The 22,140-nt window shown below is 44.8% G+C and overlaps 1 protein-coding gene across 1 annotated transcript; it reads right to left on the bottom strand.

Moving 5' to 3' along the window:
• Positions 1–433: 433 nt before the first annotated feature.
• Positions 434–9,283, bottom strand: RSL1D1 (ribosomal L1 domain containing 1). Its single transcript, XM_006136281.5, has 9 exons — positions 9,129–9,283; positions 8,725–8,864; positions 7,541–7,679; positions 5,641–5,789; positions 5,451–5,552; positions 4,702–4,795; positions 4,489–4,617; positions 2,334–2,558; positions 434–1,075 (listed from the first exon to the last, which is right to left on the bottom strand). Exons 1-9 carry the CDS (start codon positions 9,162–9,164, stop codon positions 725–727), a joined length of 1,365 nt encoding a protein of 454 aa, XP_006136343.3. The 5' UTR covers positions 9,165–9,283; the 3' UTR covers positions 434–724.
• Positions 9,284–22,140: the final 12,857 nt, after the last annotated feature.

Here is a 22,140-nt window from a genome sequence, read left to right as displayed (position 1 = left end):
AGTATTTCTTCATGCAGCAGCGAGTCAATCTGCAGAACTCCTTGCCAGAGGATGTTGTGAAGACCAGGACTTTGACAGGGTTCAAAAATGAACTAGATAAATTCATGAAGGATAGGTCCATCAACGCTTATTAGCCAGGAGGGGTAGGAATAGTGTTCCTAGCCTGTTTGTCAGAGGCTGGAAATGGATGACAGGAGAGGGATCACTTGATTTGTTCTGCTCACTTCCTCTGGGGGCATCTGGCATTGGCCTTTGTCTGAAGACAGGATACTGGGCTAAATGGAGTATTGGCCTGACTCAGTATGCCCATTCTTATATTCTTAAAGTCAACAAAAGCTGTATTTCTCCCTCATCTTTACTATCCTCTCTCTTTTCTCTCTTTTGTGTTGTTAAAAACAAGACAAGTCTTGTTTAGAGCATCCACTTACCTAAATAAAGTATTGAAGTGTATTTGTAATGTAAGCACAGGAAATAATACAGCCTGTTGGTTGACACAAAAGTAGAAACGATCTAATTAGAAAAGGTTGATTTACATGTCTTGCAGCCCCACTGCTACTAGTAGGAAACACTGATAAGCAATTACAAATCTTGGTGAACACAGCTCCCTATACTCAGGTCTTCTTGTAATCAAGCTGTTCTCTAATTTATAGTGACTTTTTTAGCAAAGCAAATACATTTAACCAGGACTCTTGATAGGATACAGCAGTAACATAACTGACAGTGTTCAAGCTGATTGTGGGACTTTCATTTTCTTGGGCATAGGTTTTGGTGTTTTGGGAGCTTTCTTGGCTGATTTTACAAGCTTGCTCCCCTTAGGAGTCACAGAGGATTTTGCTTCTGTTTTTGTGGGAGTCTTTTTCAGCTTCTTTTCCTTTACTGCTTCCTTTGGGGTCTTCGGCTTCTTGGGTTGTTTCTGTTGAGCTGGTGTTGGCAAATCTGCCTGAGCTGCAGCCAATTTAAGTTTTGTTTGTGGAGTCTCCTGAGTCAATGTCGTCATCTTTCTCTTACCAAGAGGTGTCTTAGATTTCTTGCTCATGTTTACACCTTGTCCTGAAGTTTGATTTGGTTTCATCTCCTGTATTTAAAAGATAGGAAAAAACATCAACTTACAACACAGGAAACATTGTAATGGTTTTACAATACAAGATTAATAAAAACGCTAGCACTAAAGATCAGTGCTATCTGCTAAAGAGAATATTCTCTGACCTAACTTATTCTTTCCTATTTCAGATGGGTTATATTTTGACTGATACTGTACAGAAAGGAAACACAGGTAAGTAGAACATACTGAGTATTTCTAAAGGCTGTGTGCTTAAAATAAAATATCCAAGATGGCTATTTTGAATTTTAGACCAATTTTGTAACTTGTATTATTCATTTATTTTTTCTTCATTTGATATTCAAGATAGGTATACCCAGCAAATCTGCACGCTGAGCATAGTTAGAGATGTGAATACAATATCTTCCAAAGTTAACCTGATAGTTTTGAATAAATTTTAATTATATGATTGTGACTGTCTCCATTTCCCAGTTATAACTGGACTGGTATAAAGAGCCCACCAAGGTTCTGAAACTCTATTTTATTGGTATTAAAAGTGTAAATTGTGTGGACTAGTCCACAAAAGATTTGACATTACCATTCTGGGGAGAAGTAATCTCCATTTAGGCAGAAGATGGCACACAAAGAGATTTATTGGATTCAAAACATGCCTCAAACCTGTTTAATTTCCAAGTCAGAATAAGGGAATGAATTGTTACCTGGCAGCTAAGATTATCTATGATAATCAGTCTGTTACTGATGTCAAGCAATTTGATGAAACCATATAATAAGATAAATTGGCAGAATATCAATTTACAGAATGCAGTTTATCTTTCCAAATGGCAGATAAGTGGAAAGTGAGTTGACCAATCTAAGATTTTGGACATCTGGAGTGCAAGTAGCAGATAAAGCAGTGGCTTCTGGAGCAAAATTTTATGTAAGAGAGGATGTTCCTTGTGCTAGTGATATGGTTTCCAAAAAATGAATTGCTATTGTCCAGCTTTTCTTTTAAAAAAATAGCTTCCTCAGTCCGTAAGAAGCCTATAAAAAAAATCACAAGAGAAAAGAATCCCTTGCTCTTCTGATATTCCCAGTAATACCTATTATGCTTCAAGTGTATTAAAACACACAAGCATGCAAGCATTAGGTTAGGCATACTAATGATTTAATTTCACTATTTCCATTAGCCTCAAGATTTTTCCCTTCTAAAAGTATATTTCATCAACATTTAAAAGCTTCACACAGTTAAAGCTAAACTTTAAATTTCACAAACTTATTGTTAAAACAGAATTACCTCTTGCCCAGCAATGCTGGTGTCTGTCTGAATAGGAACTAGTTGTGGAATTTCTCCATCATCCTCATCTGGGTCTGTCATTGCCAAAGTTTCATCTTTTCCTTTCTGTACTGTCTCAAGGTCTCTGGTAGCAGCATTTGTATTATTCTTTTCAGTTGTCACTTTAGCTTTAGTTGAAGTCTGTTCTGTGGCTGCCTTCTGCTTCCTTTTTTTCCCTTTCTTTTTCTTACAGAAAAAAATAAAAACATTGTCAGTTATACATCACTTCCCCCATCTACCCTCCCAGTATGATCCTTATTATTACAAATACAGTGATCCATTGTATTACAAAGGCAAGAATGATCAACCCACTATTGCAAAACTTCTGAAATTGAAGATCTTGAGAGTGTTAATTTCTTAACCTACACTAATTGCCATTCTTCAGTGACAGCGATTTTATATGCAATGTTATCATGAAGCTAACTATTCAGCAGTTCAGATTTGGCAACAAGCAAGGAGGAAACAAAGCTGAGTTACTTTTCAAGCGCTTGCTAAAGATATAGAACTAATGTATGAATATATATACAGGCAGTCCCCGGATTACGTACAAGATAGGGACTGTAGGTTGGTTCTTAAGTTGAATTTGTATGTAAGTCAGAACTGGTACATTTTGTAGGGGAAACTCTAGCCAAACATTTCTCCAGAGCTCAGTTTTATTCTCCCACACCTCACTTCCCTCAGTCCTTTATTCTCAAGCTGAGGTGTCTGCTGAGAAAAGCCGCTCTGCGTCTCCCTAGTCTGCTGGGGGGGGGGGGGGGGGCACTAGCTTCGCGTCTCCCTGGTCTGCTGGGGGGGGAAGCAGCTAGTGCGGGGTTGCCTCACCCCGTTTGTAAGTAGGGATCTGATGTAAGTCGGATCCATGTAACCCGGGGACTGCCTGCATTAACAAAATATATGTCAAATTATATGGTTAGCAGATTAGTGCACTAGTTCTTCATTTTAAAAATCCCCCCTCCTTCCTGTACAGAAGTTATGCTCTGACATCAATATTGACAAGTTCACAAAGTGCAGAGGGATGAATTTACAGCTATGAGCAATTAAGTAAAAGGCTACTGTTTTCAATTAATATGATTAAGAATTTATTGTGATCTGTTGCATTTTACTTATGAAAATAAGAGAAGCAGTGTATGCTGGCTACTGGCAAGCTGACAGGTTCTCTGGTCCCATGGGCAAGGTGTATGTGTCTGGGGCTGGGGAGGGGAGGGCACTATATGCCCCTGAAAGGGGCAGCGCTGGGACAGCCAGCCCTCAGGGCTGCCTGAACCGTGCGCGCACACAACCCCCACCCCCAGAGTACACTGCTCCATGTTGGGCTCTGGCAGTGATTTAAAGTAGCAGTAGCCAGGAACCCCAGAGTAATTGTCACCTTTGTCTGCCCCGCCCCACACCAGCCCATCATTAGGCCTGCTTGGCTAGTCCATGAAGACCAGACCTCAAAGCAGAAATAAGGATATAAAGAAATAAAGGAATCTGTTCCCATCCTTTACCAGGTTAAGGGGGGAAACTGGCAACACTATAAAGATTATGTTTTCAATTTGACACTCCTTCAAGTAGAAACAGTGGTTTTCCATTACCATGTACTGTTGTAAAAGCACACACTCATGCCAACAAGTGTTAGGTGATAACAGCTCACCCATCACTTATGTGCATTGCTATCTGTGCATTGCATCCACATGGCTGGCATCCTCAATGCCAATATATTAAACCTAAACATGTTTTCCATAGAGGCAATCAAATAGTTAATGGCTATAGCACCACCCTGTGGAAAGTTATTTTGTAAGCGACAAGTTGAATCTCTCAAGTCCAGAACCCTTAGGACCTGACTGGTTCTGACCGAGAGAGTTTTCTGGACAACAGGAGGTCAACATTGTCTAGCAACATTACCAACACTTTCACTGCTTACTATGCTTTTAGAGGTAAATAAGAACACAGAACACTGAGAGCTTTAACTAGTGCTGTAAACAAACTTTATGGGACCACGGGAAACTTGGGCACACCCATAAAAAGTGGACATCTGGCTAACTCAAATCATTTGGGAAGATGGATGTTTCTGGACAAGAGTGTTCTGGATTAGAGAGGTTCAACCTGTATTAAGAAGTTAATAAGAAGTTTTTACCTGTCCTCCCTTTTGAGACACAGATGGCTGCTTGTCAAGCTCATCTAAATTGTGGATGTAAGAATTGAAGATTGGAAGAGCAACAGATTTGAGTGTTTTCAGATGAAGAACTTTAATATTTTTCCAATTCTGCAATAATTTAAAAAGTAATTATAAAAAAGAAATGTTTAAATCAAGTTCACTTCACATTTCAATTTAATCGTGTGACAATACCTTTGGCAATTTGTTGGAAATCACCTCAACAGCAACGGCGATGTTTTCTAATAATTCATTAGCTTTCATTCCAGTGTGACCTATGCGTGCTGTACTGAAAGAAGAGAGAGGTATGCTGTTAACCCTACAGAAAATCAATCTTCTGACTGAAGCACTTGCTTTTAGGCATATCAAGAAATTAACTGAGTACTGCCTATTCAGAATGATCTTAATTTAAAAAAAAAAAAAAAAAGATGCTGGACTATACAGTTAATATACAGGGTATTTATACCAGCTGTCTCACTATTTGGACACTTGTTTTTGTGATTTATTTTTTCTTTGCAAGATTCTATTACACCTTCTCATACAATATATTGTTCTAGTAAATTGGTTATTATTGTTAATAACTAACCCTACGCAATCAATAGGCAACATAATTGAGGAGCATATGAGATTAATGTTTACTACACTGTGATGAATACGACTATGGTCATGTCATCTCAATTTTTTTTTCCAAGTTACAGCGAAGAGGTGAAAACTCCTTGTTAAAGTTTCTACTTAACCCCTCCCCCCACAAACCACGGTCTCTGTATAAACAAAAGCTCACTGCAAATACTCTACATTTGGTTGAGTCCTTACTTCACTTTATTCAAAGCCCTACTGGAGGGGAAGTTTAATTAATTAATTAATTAAGCATTGTGTCCTGATCCTACTATTAGGAGCACAAGAGTGTCCTTCAAGTGAAGTGCAAGCCAAAAATTGATACTTACTAACAGCAACCCCTGTTGGTTACTGGAAGTATAGTTCCCTGGATATGTTTGTTTAGTTCCTTAGCTAGATTCTTGGCTTTCAGGTTTACAGATAAAGGTGCCCTAAAACAAAAACAAAAAAAGAAAAACAATTAAGAACAGTGCAATCTCCAAGAAAACTATAGTATAAACATGCATTAACTAGGCTTACTTTTTGCTTTGATAAAAGTGTTTCCCTATATGTGAGGGCAAAAGCCTTCTAATTCGATCATCGGCCAAGAAGAGATCAAATCTATTCAACAGACGACGCTTTGCTTCAAATGGTTTATATTCACTTTTGAGAGTTTTATATGAGATGATCTGTAATGAGAAAGTAATGTTTGCATTAAACTCCCTTGCAAAAGAAAATGAAGTATTTCTGCAGTTGTATATAACTGAGTGGTATGACTGCCAATCCATTAAGATTTCTGCATTAAAAATGTATTCTGGTGTCTTCTTCTCTACTTTATTTGAAACAAAAAGACCAACTGAAGAACGGACAATGCTTTTTTTAGTTTAAAAACAGGTTTTTTCAGAATAAAAAAGTCAAAACAACACAGATGTCAGATAGCAATAAAAGCATGTTACTGCCAAATGTAGGTCACACACCATGCTTTTTTTTTTGTGTAAGAAAAAAGGTGCCGGTACTCTGGGGCAAACTCGTTGAGCAAACCAAAAACAAACAAAAAAAAAACCACACCAAGCTAGCTAGGGGCAGAAATGCAATCGTGGCCTCTTTAAGAGCCATTGTGCTGCACTGGCAGCTGGAAAAAAAAATGCTGTGCGTCCTGAGCATGCTTCCATCAGGAGCCGAGCCATCCCAGGAAAACAAGTGCCAGTACCATTCCTTTTCTGTGGGCTGGGAAAATAGGTGACGGTACGCTGTTCCAGGCAGTACCGCCACACAAAAAAAGGTCACAGATAATCCAACTAAAACCACTTATTTTAAAATAAAGTTTTTACTACCTTTTATTCATATTAGAACCCAGAAGCCAACAACTGAGAATGGGTGAACTGTGAATTGTTTCAGCTTGCATAAGAAAATTCCGTGTAACAATTCATATAGAGGTGTAATAATGTAGTCGATTAACCGATAAGCTAAAGCTAAAGACCAGGGATCCTCAACTAAATTTTCCCTGGCTCTGGGGGTCACAAATTAAAAAAGGTTGAGCACCACTGCTATAGACTACATGCATTTCCCTCTCCCCTCCTCTTGCCACTAAATTTTTTAGCGGGCTGGCCAGCAGCTTGGCTCAATCCTGGTTTGCAACAGAGCTGGGACATACCCCTGCTGCAGCTCTGCATTTAAAGTGTATTAGGAGCCAGGCAGATAGGCAGCCCAGCTCAGTTCCGGCTTGTGACGGGTCTGGGAATTCAGGACCCCCTCTCCTCCCAGACAGGGGCTACTGCCACTCCGCCCTGCTGCCTCCTTATCAGAAGCAGCAGTGCAGGGCAACAGGTCCATGAGGGGACCTGGTTTTTTAATTGGCTCCTCTAGTGGTCCAGCTCCTGCCCGGCACCCCACGCTGCTGCCACGCCCCTAGGGACAATAGAATAGTCAACTAATCGATAAGAATTCACGAGGTTACTCAACTATTCAGTTAACCGATATTTAACATCCCTAAATTCATATGTACACACTACCTATTTTTGATCAGTAAATAAACCTCTTAAAGCACGGGTGGGGAACTTAGGAGAGTTACTGTCGAGTTATTGTAGAACTTAGACTAGGAGACACTGATAAAAAGTTTCTAAAAATACTTTAAAAACTATTTTCAAATTATTGTAAACTAATGGCATGTTAAAAATAAAATACAAGAAGCTATTAATCAATAAGCCTGCTCTGATCAATTGTGGTAAGATAATACTGAAAGCCGTGACAATTTTACTTCTTTGGGCAAATTCTGAAGTTTTGAAAATTTGATAAGCTACAAAAAATTAGAAGTCCGAAATTTTGAACCAGCTGGATTAATTTAATATTTTCCATTAGAAATCACATGTTTTTCTTTGTAAGTTTTAAGGAGAAAGACAGGATACTAACATCCCATATCATATTCCAATTCTTCCTTTACCTGGCTGATACTTGTGATCCCATTCTGGATCAAGAGTTTCTTGTACAAGTTTTCGGTCTGTTCTGCAGATAATTCAGGTTCATCTTTTGTGAAGAGGCAAACTTCAGCTGTTTCTGGTCGAATACCATAAGGAAGTGGTCTATAACAAGAGGTTAAGATGGGTGAAAGCATTCAGAGAATAAATGCAAATCCCTTTTCCAAAGTTAGACCTAGGTAGAAGTTCAAAATCATTACAGTGATAAATGCTACAGACTAGGGATGTCAATATGTAGCGAACTATATGATTAACTGATAAGCCTAGGCTTATCAATTAATCTTATCGACTACATGCATTTCCCCCACCATTGCTGACTCTATATCAGAGGCAACAAGAGGTTACAGGGGAGGAAGCAGGAGCCGGTGCTGGGGCAGCTGGCTTAAAAGCCAGTTCCCCCCAGGACTGGATCCACAGTGCCACGTGCACCTCCACCTCGTGCTGGCAGCGAGAGTTGGGAGGGGGCAGCGGAGCCTCTGTCCATGGGGAGCTCAGCCCCCCTACGGACTGGGGCTGCTGCTAGATCAGCATCTGTCCACGCCCTTCCCACAGACCTCACAAAGTAGAGCATGTGAAAAGAAGGATATGTTGAAACCTTTGCTGGATTGGGACCATTAGTAGATAGATCTATAATTTCTTATACAGCATCACTGCTGCTCAAAATAAAATATTCATTTACTAATTAATGGCACAAAAGAAAGAAGTAGAAAACTTTTAGCAATTTTATAATAGAATTGAAAAAAACATTTAGTGTTATCTTCTGAACTGAGAACAATGCTGAAAAACAGACACCAGCTATTTAGAAACTAAGAAGATGGGTACACTAGCTACAGATTATAGGCATAAGTTTAGTGTTATTTATGCAAGTAACCTAAATGACTTCAAGCAAGGCATGGATCTGATCCTTTATATATCTGATTCACAAAACAAAGAAACTCCCAAGCATACTTGGTCATTGCTCCAAAGTTGTGATGATACTGACAATTCATGAAACAAATATAATTATTTCTTTAAAAAAACCCATAGTGGTCTCATGGGAATACTAGCATCGAATGTAATGTCAGTCCACTGCATGCCACAGCAGATGAAAGATACTTATAGAATACAGAAAATCTGAACCTTTGAGGAAAGACAGTAGCACAGTTCTTACATTTTGATTACTTGTTCGTGTGGTGGGATCTTCCACACGGTCACCATTAAGTATACATTCTCGTTCTCATTCAAAAGCAGTTCATCCGCTTTATTTTTGGTCTTTGTGTAAGCGAGCAAGGCCTGCACTGCCTTTTTAACCTAGAGGGGTAGAAAAACAGCACGAAGTGAGCATGAAGCGTTAGGGTTCGCTTATGAGCCCATCCCAGTGAGATATGGGCAGGCTGCTTGCGGGTAGTTCTGCCCGGCAAACCAGCGCCCTCTCCCCCAGCACCGGACGGGAGATGCGGCTTTACAGGTGCAACAGGCTCGGCCTGCAGATGGAGCAGAGGCCTGAGCCCCGCCCCAGTCGCCAAGCGAGGCAGCAGGGCTCGGGCCTGAGGCGCAGGACCCCGGGCGCGGTACCTGAGCGCGATCCAGCTTCTGCTCCGCCGCCGCCATGTTCCCCGCCGCACACGTGCGGGAGCTCGGTCCTGCACACCCGCGTGCGGCGCGGCGTGATGACGTGAAAGCGTCTGGCTCAGAACCCGTTCGCGGCGCGTCTCTCGGCGTGAGGCGGCAGCGCTATGGGCGGGGGGAGGCCTGTAGGAGCGGGATGGTCCGAGGGGCGGGGCAGGGCGCTGTGCGCGCGGAGGGGGAGTGGAGGTTCTCGCGGGCACTTTGTCCTAACCCCGCCCTCCTACCGTAGTGCTGTCTGGGGGCTCTGCCTGGCTGGTCAGCGGTGGAACGTTTCTAACGGGCGCCGGGCTGGAGGGCGCCGCGGTGCTACCTGCAGCTGTGCATGGGCCTGCATGGCACAGTGGGAGAAATACCAAAGGGCTGTGTCTAGACTGGCATGATTTTCTGGAAATGCTTTTAACGGAAAAGTTTTCCGTTAAAAGCATTTCCGGAAAAGAGCGTCTAGATTGGCAGATTGGTATATATGGTTGTGACTATTTTCTTCCACTATTTGATCTGAGGAAGTGGGTCTGGCCTACGAAAGCTCATCACCTAATAAACCATCTTGTTAGTCTTTAAAGTGCTACATTGTCCTGTATTTTGCTTCAGCTACCCCAGACTAACACGGCTACATCTCTACCACTAGATTGGCAGGATGCTTTTCCGCAAACGCACAAAACAAATCTCAGCTGTCTACACTGGCCCTTTGCACAAAAGTTTTGCGCAAAAGGACTTTTGCCCGAACGGGAGCAGCACAGTATTGCCGCAAGAAGCACTGATTTCAGACAGTAGGAAGTGAGTGCTTTTGCGGAAATTCAAGCGGCCAGTGTAGACAGCTGGCAAGTTTTTCCGGAAAAGCGGCTGATTTTCCGGAAAAACTGGCCAGTCTAGACACAGCTGAGGCGTGTCTGTGTTAACGGCTTAGCACCGCTGTGGGCTGTGTGGCTGGTCAGAATGTGAAAGGTTAAGTGTTAAGCATCGCTCGCTTATCTGTTCTGGTTAGCTAGTGCGGGGGCTGGAGCAGCTCCGCCATGGGCCCCCGTGGTCAGTCTGCTACCAGTGTCCAGAACGGCCCCGGTGTGTGGCTGGCCCAGGTCAACATTCTTATATGCAAAAAGTGTTTCTTTGGCCATTTGGAGCATCTGTGGGAGGGCAAAGCAGCTTATGGTGAAATCAGAAAGCTTGTCAGAGCCTGCAGATAATGGGCAATGTCACAGAATAGCGGTCATTCCAAAAGCTCATGGCTATGATGTATAAAGACGCAGATGTCAACATATGTTGAAGTGGATTTCGTGTTAGTGAATTAATGGCCACAAAATCTAAAGTCCTATCCTTAACTTTATAGAGGCTGAGAGTGCTGCAAAATGAAAATGGTAACAAAACCAGTGACAGTAAAGAACTTGTGTTTTAACGGGCTTTGGAAAGAAGGCAGATCCAAAGACCTCAAAATCATAGGTATAGTTTTATATTTTGGGGGGGCAGCTCCAGCCAGGCTGCACATGACAAATTCCATGGCTGCTCAAGTCTTGTAGTTGGGGGTGGGGTGAGCAACACCCATCATGTCCCATCCCCCATAACTATGACCATTCTTAAGACTCCTGCTTCAGATACTGGACATACACAGAGACAGGAGAAGGAGGAGAATAGAAGGGGGATAATCATGGAAGATAGATCAGGCTTCAATGATGTAACTTACATATTAGATCAACCTAGGCAAGTCACTCAGTCTACGTCTACATTGGCGCGATCTTGCGCAAATGCTCTTGAATGAAAGAGTTCTTGCGTTAAAGTAGTTGCACAAGAGAGCATGTACATGGGAGCCCGGAACCATTTTGGAGAGGGCAAAAGGGCACCAGCCCTTTCTGGGGGCGGGGGCTGGAGCTCCTTTGAGACACGTGCTTAAAGGGATCTCCCCAGACAGCCGTTTCTCTCCTGCTGCGAGCTTTAGGACCTCTTGCAGGGACTGACAGCCGTAGCAGTTCTATTTATGATTGCCCTCTGCCTTGTTGGACATAACAGCCTTGTGCCTTAGTACCATTAGCTGATTTTTTGACCTCAGCGCTCTTCTTGTGCTATTGAGCCAGAGGTGGCCTTGTGCCTGCTCTGGCCCCTTCCGGCCATTTTGGAGTGCCTACAGCTGCTGCTCTATGCTGCTGCACTCATCGTCCAGGACCTCGAGGTGCAGGTCGCTCTGGACTCCCTCACCAGGGAGGCAATGGCATCCCTGTGGCATCCCAACCCCACCATGGAGAGGCCCTTGTGGAGACTGGACATCAGTACCAACTGGTGGGACCAGCTGGTCCTGGAGCAATGGGACGACCAGTAATGGCTCCGGAACTTTCGGATGCGAAAGCGGACGTTCCTGGAGTTATGTGCCACCCCAGACAGCTACCAATCAGTGGCACACCGGTTCAGGGTGGGCAGATCAACCGTTGGTGCCATCGTCATGCAGGTAAGTCCTCGGGGGGGGAAGGGTGCTGCACTCCATGCCCGGGGCAGGCAAGACTCCAGGCTGGGGGGATGGGGAATGCCCCGTCACCCAAGAGTTTGGTCTGTCCTTCCCTTGCACAGACATGCTGGGGGAGTTGGGGGTGGCCTGTGGGGGCCCTGGTGTATGAGTGTGAGGACAGAGGGCATCACGGGGGGAACCCCCCCCCCCCATGGGAGCACGCACTCACCCTGCCTTATGTGATGCATTCCCCTGTGTTTTTCCTTGCACCCTTCTGCAGGTCGTCTGTGCCATCAATGATGTCCTGCTCCAGCGAGTCATCCGCCTGCGGGATGTGGAGGCTACAGTGGCCGGCTTTACTGCCCTTGGGTTCCCCAACTGCGGGGGAACCCTGGATGCAACCCACATCCCTGTCCGTGCCTCGGAGCATCGAGCGGCCCATTTTATAAACTGAAAGGGGTACTTCTCCATTGTACTCCAGGCCCTCATGGACCACCGTGGCCGCTTCCTGGACATTTATGTGGGCTGGTCCGGCTGGGCATGTGACGCCAGCATTCTACGAAACTCCGGCCTGTTTGGCAGGCTGGAGACGGGCACTTTCTTCCCCCAGTGGGAATTTACTGTCGGGGACGTGCCCATGGCCACGTTTGTTGTGGGGACACAGCCTACCCCCTGCTGCCCTGGTTAATGCGGCCCTACATGGGGCGGACAGACCACAACCGAGCATGGTTCAACGACCACCTCAACCGGGTCTGCAACCAGAAAGCATCCTGGAAACCTGAAAGCCCGGTTTCGCTATTTGCTCACCCATCTGGAGATGGGTGAGAGGAATGTCCCCGAGGTAGTGGCCGCGTGCTGTGTGCTCCACAACATCGTGGAGCAGAAGGAGGAGGCCTTCCTCACAGCATGGATGGCAGGCGAGGGCCAGCCCTTTGAACAGCCCCACACAGCTGCCATCTGCCAGGCGCACTATGATGGGGTGTGCATCCGGGAGGCCCTGATGGAGATGTTCTCCCAGGCCCCACAGTAGGGTAGCCTCTGTCTCCTTTGACATCTTCCTCCCATTCCCAACCCTTACCTCCCAATGAACAACCAACACAGGTTTTTTTTGGAAAACAAACAAGGTTTGGAACTTTTTATTTACAATGGGGGGATATACGGGGAGAGGAGGCTCTGAACTGGGAGGGGAGAGCTACTGCTGGGGGCGGGATGGCCCCTGTGACTGCCTCTGCAGGGGCAGACCAGGACATGGGGGTCAGGCCGCATTGGGGCAGGCAGCACAGGGAGGTGGGTAGGGTGGGGTGCATCAGGAGGGGGCATTGCAGGAGCAGGAGGGGCTGCAGGAGGAGGGAGCATGGGCATTGCCATGGGAGCGATGGCGGGTGCATGGGGCAATGCCATGCCATAATGCACCGCGTGTCCAATGTGTGCGGTGAGGGCAGTGATAGCATCACTGACGCGTTCACACTGGGCCGGGAAGCGGCCCCAGGCCTGCTGGCACCACTCCAGGTCCGCCTCCACCCCGCGGGTGATGGTTGCCTCAGTCCGTTCGACGGCCTGGACGTGCTGCCGAAGGAGTTGGTCCCACTGCCAGACCTGCCGCTCCCGCAGGACTGGGGGGTCCCCCGCTTCTGCTTGGTCCCGCTGCAGGGAACAGAGGAAAGGATGGGTCAGTCAGGTAGCCCAGCCACTGTCCCTGCAGCCCATGCCCTCTGCCCCTGAGCCCAGGTGACACCACAGTACTGTGGCTTGGGCCCACTCGGTCCCCCCCCACCGTGTTGTATGTTTGCATACAGTACCGCCCCCAGAGTAGGGTCCTCCTCCATGTATTGTAACCACCGGTCTGTGTCCTGGCCCCTTGGAGAGGGAGGGGAGTGGGAGAGAGGGGTGGGGAAAGAGAGAGAGAGAGAGAGGGGGGGGGGGAGGGGAGGAGGACTTGTGTTAACCTGTGGAACTCCCTGCCAGTGGAGGCTGAGGCTTTGGGCTAATCAATGGTGTTTGACAGGGAGTAAAATGAATCCCCACACAGTGCCTGGGAGCACATATGGCAGACGTGGTCTGGGCTCTCTGATCCCCATCACATGGATGTCTCCTGGACGGAACCAGGAGTGACTGGGGAGTGTCCCATCCTTGCAGCGACACTCAGGTGACCATAGGGCCGGCTCGAGCGCTTTGCCCCTCCCCCTCCCGTTAGCCCTCACACACGTAGCCCAAGGACATGTGTGGCCACAGTGGGGACTTCCCTCGGGGGGGCAGCCAAGGCACTGGGAGCTGGCGAGGGGCTCAGTGGGGGCCACGCGCACAGGGCTGTGTCGTTGCAGTTTTCCCAGGACCAGCTGGCTGTGCTGCACAGCCAGGCATGGGACAGTGTGCTGTTCTGTCTGCTGCACTCTTTCCCAGAGGTGTGGGCTCTGGCCTGAGCCCCTGGGGCCCTGGCTGGTTCCAGCCGGCATCCACCCTTCCCCCCTGGTCCTCCGGATGTGTGCGAGCAGCATGGTCCCAGGCGTGCCCTGTAGCTGCCTGCCACAGCCACATGCTGCTCGGTCACCAGGCTGCACGTGGTGCAGCTCACGCAGCCTGAGTGCCGCTCCCTCCCCCTCCCCTTTGGGCACCTGGCTCCCCCCCGCCCTTGTGAGTGCAAAGTGCAACACTCACCAGTGGATCCTTCCCCACCTCTGAGGACACATGGGAGATGGCCGGGCTGCCTGAGAGGACCTCGAGCTGCAGGGTCACGGTGCTGCCCTGGTCCTCCTCCTCCTCCTCTTCCCCACTGGATAGCTCTGGGTCGTCCCCCGCCTTGATGGGCCTGGTGACAGGGGGGAGGGAGGGGCACCGATGGTCCCTGGGTGCTGCCTCTCCTAGGATAGCATGGAGACGCTGGGCCTCATTGGCCTGGACATAGCCCAGGTGCAGCTCCTTGACCTTAGCCCAGACCTGTTCAAGGGCCCAGGCTGGATGAGCCTGGTCAGAGGGCACCTGGACCATTCGGCAGAAGATGTCCGCATTCCGCCGATGGGCACGGATGTTGTGGAGGGCCTCTTCCTCTCCCCAGAGGTCCAGGAGGGCCTCGATTATCCCTGGGGACCAGGAAGGGACACGCCACTTTGTGCCCCTTGGGGCCTCCTGCGCTGGGGGTGCAGGTTGTTCCCCCCCCCCCACCGATAGCGGCCATCCTAGGTGGTCTGGTGGCTGTTGGAGCTGCACAGCAGAGCTAGGTGGCAAAGCTGCTTCTGCCTCGTGGCCTCTGCAGGCCGGGTTAACAAGAAGTCCAGAGCTGCCTGCGCGTACGGAGCATCTACGCGGCCAGTAGGGTTTTTTTCCATTTGGACGGCTCTTGCACAAAATCTCTTGGCTGCCTGTCTACACTGGCCTCTTGCACAAGAATAGTTGTGCATGAGGGCTTATTCCTGAGTGGGAGCATCACAGCTCTTGTGCAAGAAGCACTAATTTCATACAGTAGAACATCAGTGTTCTTGCGCAAGAACTTGTGGCCAGTGTAGACAGGCAGCAAGTTGTGCAAGATTGCACTAATGTAGACACAGCCTCTGGGTTTAAAAAAATTTCCTCCACCTACCTATTGCATCTCAGGGAGTTGGATTAACTACAACAGAAAAACCCTTCCCATTGATATAGATGGTGTCTATGCTATCATAGCAGACCTGAAGTAGCTGTATAGATGTGGCCTGAATTGGTCTCAATGGAAGGATGGTCTGAGATTGTCATGGTCAAATGAAAATTGCTCTTCTAAGTCAATGTGCAGGGAGTACATAAAAATAAAAGCTTAGTTTTTCTGTTGTTCTAAGACAGCAAACGAGCTCCGGGGGGGTGGGGGGGGGGGGAGAAGTAAGTATAAAGTAGGTCACACAAAAAGAATGGGCCCATCCGTGGAACAATTTGTAATGAGTTTGGCTTACAGAGCTGGAATTGTCAGTTTTAATCTAGGTGATTTGGTGCCATATTTGTTCCAAGGCTAGAAATAGAACAAGGCACTTCAGAAGCCATCAGCTGTAAAGTAAATTATTTATTAGATAATTTTTGCAAGGCTAGTATAAACTCAGTAATTATATTGGAAGCTAAATGGCACATATTTAGAGGGATATATATATATATATATATATATATATATATTATTGTAGTATGGTGTGTGTACAATTAATAACTCTAGTCACTTTATTAAATATAGTCCTCTGTGCATTAGTGACACACGCACTTTTTTTCTTATTCTGTGTACACTGTTTAATAAAACAAAAATAGTCACATGTCAATGCAGGAAACCTTTATGAAAATGAGCAGGCTTAATTTTCTGCCGGCCAAAAGCTACATTTAAATGTCTGAAAGATGTTTGGACTATACATTAGACTAGTTACAATGTAATCTCATCACTAAAGTAAAACTAGAGAAACATCATTAGATTCCCCAACTCAAGTTATTTTTCATTATTACAGTCAATTTTTGTACAAATGTAGGATTTGACTGGGCTGTCATACTTCACTAAAATAATTTAGCTATTGATAGCCTGGGCTAGAGGAAGAGGGAGAAGAGACGGAGCCTGGCCTGGCCACAGCCTGGCCCTCCCCGGTTGCCGTGGGGTAGAGCCAGGGTTGCCTGCCTACCACGAGAGGGGGGTTGGTGAGAAGAACCAGCAAGGAGCACAGCCCCCTAGTAACTTAAAAATTCTTTTGGATTCCTGCCATCAATTAGTCCGTTGGAAATATAACGCCAGATTGCATCAATGAACGTGTGCACACTAATAAATGACTACAGAAACGTTGTAATTTGGATCATGGTAAATTCTGCCAAGTAAATCCTAACTAGTTCATGGTCCATGTTGATCAATTTCAGGATTGTAAGACTTAAAAGCAGTACATTTCATGGTGATATAACTGTGGGAATACAGATTCAGGAGGTGGGGAGGGGGTCACAGAGCTACTTTAAGGGGGTTGTGCTATTGCCACCCTGCAGCACTGCTTTCTTCAAGGTAGGGTGCCAGAGGGCAGCTTTTGGCGGGGCACACAGTGATGAAGGTACTGCTTCCAGCAGTAGCACAGAAGTAAGGAAGTGGTCTCATCATACCAGAGGTGGGCAAAAGGGCCTCCACGGGCCGGATTCAGCCTGTAGAGGCCCTGCTGCTCCCCTGCCCTGCCAGGAGCATATGGCACTTTGAAGTGCTGCTCACAGGGCGTGGGGAAGAGCGGAGGAGTCTTTGTGTGCTCCCCCAGCCAGAGGCCAACCAGGGCCTGGGGGAGGAGGGAGCAAGGAGGAGCTGCATGAAGTTTCCTTCGCCCTGCCCCAGCCCTGCAAGGAGCTCGTGGCACTTCAAAGTGCCACAGGCTCCTCGCAGGACGGGAAGAGGCTTCCTTTGTGCCCCGGCCCGGACTGGCCTGGGGGTGGGGGAGCATGCCAAGCCTCTTCTAGGGCATGGGTGCCTAGTGGGAAGGGAGGGGCAAAGGGGCTCCCCCAGACAATCATGGTCCTGCCCCTTCCTGTTTAGACCCTGCCCCTTCCGGGGTGGCCCTGAGCTACTTCAAAAAATGTTGAAGTGGCCCCTGGGCAAAAATTCTTGCCCACCCCTGCAGCATACCATGCCATCCTCACTTCTGCGCTGCTGCCGCTGGGGCCGGGGCAGCCTTCAGAGCTGGGCTCCTAACCAGTAGCCACTTCTCTGCAGTCACTTGGCTCTGGAATGTGGCTGTGTAGGGGAGACCAGATTTCATGTTCTGTGACAAAAGTTCCCTGTAAGCTGTATGCTGGTGCAGCTCAGGAGAGAATCAAACCTAGCTCTTAGCAGAGCACCCACACCTAGGTGGTTTGTTGCTATTGCAGGTGCACATTTGCACATGCCTCAGTGCACATAAAAATTATTCCACAGATGGGTGGAAAACCTTCACACATAGATGAAAAAGATTAGAGAGAAAGTTATCTGTGATGTGTTTTTCATGGATGTGAATTCAGTAGGGACCTGATACTGAAGTTTTTTACCTTCCTTGTGTGTAAAGCATTTTTCTAATTTTTACAGGTTCTAACCATCCATGTTCTTGACCTGTTAACGTGATTACTCTTACTTGCATTTATCAGATCCCTGTTCTGGGGGAGGAGGAATGTAGTCTAAGATTACATAGAAAATATAAAAATGTCTCCAACTATAGTTTTGTTGGGTATTCCTCCTCAAAATGTTTCTTATGAACCTCCACATACTAGTTCCTTCTACAATTTTAAGTTAGACGTACACAGGGATTTCAGAAATGCCACCCAAGGAAAAAAATGAACCAGTCTGGAGAAATAACTTCTAAAAAAAATGAATAAAAAAACACACCACACAACCCACACACACCACAACAACCCACAACACATACCCTGGAGAATAGAGAAGAAAAATTTAAGCGTATATTTTTAGTTTTAGCTCAGTTTGCAAAATCAAAGACGTGCTAGATATAAAGCTTTCTGCTAATATTTCTTTTATACTTGGTTTCAAAGATATACTAAGTAAAAAATGAGAGGTCTAAAAGCACTGGCCTTAGATGACAAATAAGATGTAACATTCTGCAAGTTTTGTCATTCCAGGCATCAGCACATTATGGGTGTGGATTGTAGCTGAGTAAAAATATGGAATGTGAAGAGAGAGGATACATTATAGCAGATATTTGCTCAATATCTCTCCCCCATGCTGTGTCCCTTCCCCCCCCCCTTGCCATGCCAGTCCAGGCCCCCCCTACTTCCTCCTCTCCGTGCTGCACCAGCCCAGGCCCCTTTTCTCCCCCCCCCCCTAGACTGGCCCCTTCTCCCTCTCCCACCAGCCCAGACCCCCATTCTCCCTTCTCCCCCGTCCATGCCAGTCTGAGCCTTCTCTCCCCCTCCCCCCCAACTTTAAGCCGCCCTCTCCCAGCCATGGCACGCACCAGGCCTGGCTTGAACCCTGGTGGCTGGGGAGGCACAGCCTACTGAGGTGGGGAAAGCAGCAGCACAGGGGGCTGCTGTCATTCCATAATGAATATGCAAATAAAATTGTACCCATCTGCCAAACAGTTTGTGAATGGGTTTGCCGGTCCGTAGTATAAAAGGTTGGGAACTAATGCTTTATTTTGGAAACTGTAGGGTTACAGGCAGTTTTCCATTTTTGCTAGAAGTCATAGTGGAGGATAGGAGAAGTGCACAGAACATTCACTCCTTAATTTAATGGACATGGGGTTAATTTTTAACCAAGACACCCATTTTTCCAATTTAGGTTTGGGATTTTTTTTTTTTTTTAAACAAACAGTAATCTCCATTCACATTATATGCTGCTGATTTTTCTCCTCCCCAGTTAGGCATCTTGACCTGACACTTCCTGGCAATCATCTGCTATAAAACTTCCCACCTTTCTTTCTAAACCCTCGCCCTCTTCTGTTATTAATACCATTATCTTCTCTTTCACTCAACATTGGGGCCACATTACACTCCATTCTATCTTGCCCTACACTCTCACAATGTGGCCAAATCCATATGGTTACTTCTTCCACTATAACTTTTTCAAAGTCCCACTCTTGTTTAAGCTTCCATTTCCTTTCACCTTTTCCTCTCCCCAATAGTTACTCGTTGCTTTCCCTCTTGAAATCAGTGTATAAGCTTTTTAGACAACTGACTATTTAAAAATACATTGTAAGTACCTATCTCAGTTGAGGCCCAAGCTTGATTATGCCACCTCAACACTACCACAGTATGAACAATAGCTATTTCCCAATTAGGTTTCACTTCCAAGGCACTCTTTCCCCAGAAGAGACCATTCTTACTTCTGTAATAGTACGCCATCATTACTGGAACTGCTAATAATGAATCTATTATTTCTGGAGTAGTCCATAGTTTTCTCTAAACAAGCAGTACAAGCAAGATCTGAATTTGTAATATTAAAGTATGCTGGGAAAATTATTTCAGGTCTTTATACACCATGTTAAAGTCAGAGTTTTTTCTCTAGATGACACTTTGGAGAACAGATTCAGATTCTACTACAGCAGTCAACACGTGTAAGTAATTCAGTGCAACTCAATGAACCAACCAGAACATTTGGAAGAACGAATATCTAGAAGAGGCGTAGTGGTGGATGTGGAAGGTTTTCTGTTCCACCCCCTATTCTGTGGAATTATGTTACCCAGGGAACAGAACTACAAGCACTCTGTAGGCAGGCAGTGGTCATCCGAACAGTCTGCATTACTCACACAAAACAGGCAAGACACAACATTTACTCAAACTTATGGCGGATAGCATATCTAGGCCTCTTACAAAGACTACATTTCTCAAAATGGCCATAATATTTAGTGAGTTGGTAGCAGAGATTATTCATTAAGCAACCTCCACAGGGCATCTTATACCATTGGGGGAAAAAATCTGTAGAGTAGCCTCAAGCCATTCACCAGCAAAAATCCTTGTGGAATAAACTCCATAAAGCACCTTGTTTTCCAAATAACTATCCCCAGAAGATGGCTAGGACCACTAAATCAATTAGTATAAGTGTACATCAGGAAACTGTGTCAGCAAATGTTTAACAGTTTCTGCCTATCTGCAAATATCATCAAAAGAATATTGTATACTCTATATTAGGTGGATGATTAGCATGCCTATGGCACTATTTTATGAGATGTTTGTTTCCTAACTAGAAAGAAATAATGAACTGTCATTTTTCATATTACAGAATAATCAGGACTCTGCTACTATATGAAAAGATTTTTTTTGCATTTAATCATTACATATATCAAGGCTTCCAAGTTCAAGAACAAAAGATCTTAATGTAAGGTCTCTATAGTATTTTTATCTGCTGATAAATTAACTCATTTTTACACACACAGTTCAACTTTATGTCTTAGTTCACATTATCTTTTCCTCTTATGGCTGGATAAATCCTTTATTTCTTTCATCTTCAAAGTAGTAAGCTACATGTTTTGAGAAAAAGAAATAAGAATTCAAAATAACTGTTTAAAAAAGTTTATTACACTGAGGAACTTATTAGCAAGTAGTACTTATTTCAACACAAAGCAGCTGCACCATTCCTTTTTCCTTAATGATCTAAATTTAGCCCATCAATTCTAGTAAAACTGCACTAACAACAGTAATGTGGTATGAAGATTTAAATGTTCATTAAATGTATGCAATTTGAGTAAAATTAAAAAAAATCAATGGTCAAAGGATAAAGGTATAGATATATTTAGCTCTTATACCTAAAAATGAAGCCAATTGCCCTGTACTTTCGCTTTGCATTTTGCAGTTAATATGCTTAAAGGCTGTATAAGATTCAAACTGAACACCTTACAACCTTATCAGAAATTTGTATTGCTTTAACAAGAGCTACAACCTATGATTCAACATATTGTTAATGCACTTCAATCTTAATTCAGTTTCCCTTAACATACAAGGCAGTTTTAATTGCATTTATGTAAATAGGATTCAAATGTACAAGATTTATGATGGAATATATCACAGAAATCCTTCACAGTTCCATGAATCTGTTAAATTTCCATCCATCAGTTGATTTTCATGTTTCAGTGATGAATTTGTTTTCAATCCATGATCAAATCAATCAATTTAAATCCTCTCTGTAAATTTCCTCAAAAGTGATAATTTAAGTAGTTAGTGCTTTAGCTGCATTTCAATGCTTTTTTAAAGCATATCTTTACAGTAAGTCTTTTCTGAAGTGTCACTCCCCAAAGGCAGTTTTAACAGAGAAAATATCTAAAGCAAACATTTTGGGAGCCAATTTTATGAACTAGAGAATATTTAGTCAATCCCAAAAAACAAAGAGCTTTGCAAGAATTTCCTTGACTAATTTGTATAATGGTTTAAGATCCAGTGCCTGTGCTTTGCTTGTGTTCATTTAGTTGGGGAAAAAAAGATGTTTGTTTATGTTTTATCTAAAGCTCTCAGATTTTCCCAGAAAAATAAAAAGCCCAGAGATTTGCAGACTTAATAAAATTTATTTAAATTTCATGCATTACGGTAGCGACAAGTGTAATCATATGAAACTGAAGGACAATAACTTGCGCTGTCCATACAATGTAGCCTTAAGTGAAATGAATGGGAATTCCACAATTACAAAGAAACAAAAAAGGATAAATAAAACTGAGTTCTGTAAACTGAAACAGTCATGTGACTGTCAGCTTCCGGGGAAGGCAAGGGCTCACCACTATTTAATTTTACAATTGCAAAATATTTAGTTTAAGAAAAAGTATTCTGAAGAAACTCTGAAGTTAACCCTTTAATCTAGTAATGGAGATTTTCATTAATACTTTGTAGGTCTCACATTTCCCATTCATCCTCTTTCTCACTGTTCGAACCAGGATGGCAACAGGAGATAATTCACTTTTACGTGCAACTAGGTATGGTTTTAATATGTAGCTCTTTCAAGCTGTACTAAGGAAGTTTAATTTTAAACTGGTTATGGGTATAATCTCTTAAGAAAGCTCTTCACCAGTCTACACAAACTTAAATTGGTTTGATACGCAAAAATTTGTAGACTGTACTTGGTTCTGCACCTCCTAAATTTCAGTATGTGCACGTAGGATCTTA

Source organism: Pelodiscus sinensis, chromosome 15, assembly GCF_052426305.1.
Source record: "Pelodiscus sinensis isolate ZL-2025 chromosome 15, ASM5242630v1, whole genome shotgun sequence".
Taxonomy (NCBI): domain Eukaryota; kingdom Metazoa; phylum Chordata; order Testudines; family Trionychidae; genus Pelodiscus; species Pelodiscus sinensis.
Note: the sequence above shows the minus strand (reverse complement) of the source record. Positions and strands in the feature narration are given on the sequence as shown.

Excerpts from the sequence above, each read along its gene's own strand:
- RSL1D1 (XM_006136281.5), bottom strand. The coding sequence starts at position 9,164 with ATGGCGGCGGCGGAGCAGAAGCTGGATCGCGCTCAG. Across the intron at positions 4,618-4,701 it reads TTTCCAACAAATTGCCAAAG|AATTGGAAAAATATTAAAGT; the intron begins GTATTGTCACAC and ends AAATTATTGCAG. Across the intron at positions 2,559-4,488 it reads TGTCTCAAAAGGGAGGACAG|AAAAAGAAAGGGAAAAAAAG; the intron begins GTAAAAACTTCT and ends TTTTTCTGTAAG.